The 3,545-nt window shown below is 35.9% G+C and overlaps 1 protein-coding gene across 1 annotated transcript in view; it reads left to right on the forward strand.

Annotated features, from left to right (window-relative positions):
- LOC105170878 overlaps positions 2,775 to 3,545 on the forward strand; it is a 1,058-nt gene continuing 287 nt past the window's right edge. The window contains exons 1-2 of the mRNA XM_020696788.1: positions 2,775 to 2,906; positions 2,997 to 3,540. Coding sequence (XP_020552447.1) covers positions 2,853 to 2,906; positions 2,997 to 3,540 — 598 coding nt within the window. The 5' untranslated portion in view covers positions 2,775 to 2,852. The remainder of the gene's footprint in view (positions 2,907 to 2,996; positions 3,541 to 3,545) is intronic.

A 3,545-nucleotide genomic window follows, 5' to 3' on the forward strand; every position in this document is an offset into this window, starting at 1 on the left:
GAGGATTAAAAACTGTTAACTGCATAATGACGAATGCTTGGAATTAACATTAACATAAGAGAAAATACTAGTGGGCTAATTTTGCAATGAATTAATGTATATTAAATAGTATAAATTAGCAATGAAAATTTTTATTTGCTAAATAGTTCGATGCTAATTTTAACATCAAATTTTTCGTAGTTATTGGGCTTTTTTCTTATAGTGGTTCCAGATCATTGTTAGATTGTCATCCAAATCAGCTCTAGATCGTAGAGGACCTCTAGCTGGATCATTAGCCCTCCAGGTTTCAAGTGGAAAAATATTGATCCTCTACGTATTTTTATGACCTTAAGTTTTTCTCTCCTACGATCTTACTAGTTTAAATATTGAATAATTATAATTAGGATTTTTTTAGTGTTGTTCTCAACCTGTTTTGATCATGATAAGTTACATAATTTTCAGCCCACTTAAATATATTTGGAATTCGATTTAGATGATGAGCGGACTTTCCTAATTTGAACACGTACGAGCGCTGCATACTAGTCATCCCGTGATTTTTTTAAAACTCGATGGGCGGAAAAGAAAAGAAAACAACAGTTAGTCTTAATGACTAAAGCATTGAAACACAATCAACCCATAATCAACAATATGGTTAACACATAATAGCGTAGAAGAAAATGTAATTGTGGTAATTAGTTGGATGGAAGTGCAAATCACATGAGGGAATGGATGAGCAGCAGCGCAGCTGTCTCTCTCTACTCCCGCATTTGTCGCTGATATGTAAAATTCTGCATGCGGACATGTGATGCCTACAGCCCCACTCCCTATTAACAACACTCAACGCTCTTTCTTCTCATACTTGCAGAGTCAGATCAGAGTAGAGATATAGTATACTTTTGTGCTCTGTTACACATTTCATTCTCGAGTCAGATGGTTTGGCAGTGATGCTCTTGGCTTTTTCTGCTTTAGTCCAACCCCCCCATGAATAATAGAATAAATAAATAAATAAAATAAGAAATAGAAAGAAATTAAAACAGGACACTGTCTTGTCATAGTAAAGAGCTTTGCTTGTTTTTTTTTTTTTAAATAATGAATTATAAATTACTTCGAACATAATATAGTAGGAGTTTTGGTCGGTTCTAGAATTTTCTAGCTATCAAAAATACCTAAAATCAAACAAAACTTATCTTGTTTACTATGTCATTATATACTGTGATTTGTAATTCAATCAGTCTCGCGTTACGCAAGTTATTATTTGCTTCGAGTTTATATGAGACAATTTTATTTTGAAAAAGCACTTCATTAAGTTATGTGATGGAAATTGAGTAACTCAAACCGAATACTTTTTTATCCTTTCTTCTTCATCATGCCTTCATTTATGACTCCCAATGAGTATACAAAAAGGATCATTCTCGAGGTTCTTCATACAAAATCTTAAAATATTTTTATATTTTTTTATTCTCACATTTGAGATTTTATTGGCTTTTTTCGGATCTCTGGTAGATTGGTCCGTAGGCCTTCCTCCATCTTTTTTTTTGGGGGGGTGGGGGGAAGAGCCTCGTATATCTTTGTGCTTAGGGGCATAGCTCGTACACGTTCTACGCCTTAGGATTGGATTTGTATTATGATAGACCTTCCTTCATGATTTTATATAAGCAAACTACTCTTACTTCTCTATTATCATACGAGACCCGTAGGATTCGTATTTTTTCCCCCAGGTGGTAGCATATTGCTCTTGGGCGTATTAAAAAAGCTACACATTTCTCTCTTAGATTGCAGATTGTGTCCTCTTTCCTCTCCGTAATACCACTTTATACACATCATTAGGGAGAGAAGGTCCCAAGGATTATAAGTTTCTAAAATTCTTCATTTGCAATCAATATAAGACAATGTATCTACATCCACATATATATATATATATATATATAAATTAGGACCCTCGATGTCATGATATATAACATTTACGATAAGATTCGTTCCAACAAAAAATAATATTTTTACATACTTTTGTTCAGTTTCAATATTTTTCAAATGACAAACATCTCCATTTTTTGGTGAATAGCAATTTACCCTCTGTGATAAAATGACAAATTACTCTCTATGAAAACAAAAAATAAAATTCATTCCCTCTATTTTTTTTTTTTAGAAACTGAGGCAATTTACCTCCCTGTCTAAGAAGATAAATTGCTTCATTTGAAAAAATATAGAGAGGTAAATTACTTTTTTTTTTTTTCATAGAGAGTAATTGCTCATTTGCAATATCACAGGAGTTGCTTGCATTTTTATCATGATTGTTGTCTCCTCCAAGAATTATAACAAACAATTTTTTTTATACATATTAAATATTTTCCAACCATATGCAAAAAATTGAATGAAAATGCATATTTACCTCTGATTGATTTATTATTGACTTATTACGGATCAATACGAAGCTACCTTATACATCTTCATACGTTAATGCATGTGATGATTCACCTTTACAAAAGGTAGTTTAATCATTAAAAAATTATTTGACTTGCAATAAATAAGTACTAAATCAGTCAGGGGTAAATTTATCAGTAAATTTTGATTAATAGATTGATTTATTTGTTAGATGAAAACAAACATAACGGATGTTGGATATAATTTTACAAACTACGGGGATTTAAGTATAATTATATCAAAATTCAGAGAATGCAGTGTAATTATTCCTAAAATTTAAAAGTGAGGGATCCTTCCATAATTATCGAAACCTTGAGGACGTATGTGCAATTATGACTTAATAAAAAGAGCCAGAAGTTGGTCTTATAAAGAAGAGTAGAAACCAGTGATCAGTCATTCCCTCCCTCTCCCACTCTCTCTAACTCCTCACTCTCCTATCAGGTAAAGCAGCCATGGATATTCAGAGAAACCTTCTGCTCAACTGGACTTACTTCCACCAAGAAAAGGTGAGAAACCCTCTAATTACTCTAGCAGTCTTCCATTTCTTGCTATGTAAAAAGTGCTAAATCTTGTGTATTTAATTAATGTTCAAACAGAGCATGGATGAGCTGAGGCAAACGCTTCTGCTGACAATGGAGCTCGAAGATACACGAATGAAAGCTCAAGAGGAGCTTAAAATGAGAGACGAACAGATCTCCCAACTCAAAGAGCTTCTCAACAGAGCCATCAAAGAGAGGGACGAAGCCCAAGAACACTGTCAGAAAGTTCTGTTCGAGAAGCTGTTGCTGCAGCAGCAGCTGCAGTATTCCGGGGGTTCAAGCGTTGAAGATGATCACAAACGGGGAATGGACGGCTTTTCCTCCTCAGATTGTGATGAAAGCATCGTTTCATCACCACACCACCTGCCGCCGCCGCCGGCAGAGTCTGAACCCGAGTTGCCTATAGTTCTGGACAGGCCGCTGCCGGAAAAGGGTAAGCTTCTGCAAGCAGTGATGAAAGCGGGACCACTGCTGCAGACCCTCCTCCTGGCCGGGCCCCTGCCACAGTGGCGCCACCCTCCACCACCGCTCGACAGCTACCAGATTCCTCCGCCGCCGGTTGCGGTCCCACCACCAGTGTCATTCCACAGCAACATCTGTGGTAGG

The sequence above is a fragment of the Sesamum indicum genome, linkage group LG9 (assembly GCF_000512975.1).
Source record: "Sesamum indicum cultivar Zhongzhi No. 13 linkage group LG9, S_indicum_v1.0, whole genome shotgun sequence".
Taxonomy (NCBI): domain Eukaryota; kingdom Viridiplantae; phylum Streptophyta; class Magnoliopsida; order Lamiales; family Pedaliaceae; genus Sesamum; species Sesamum indicum.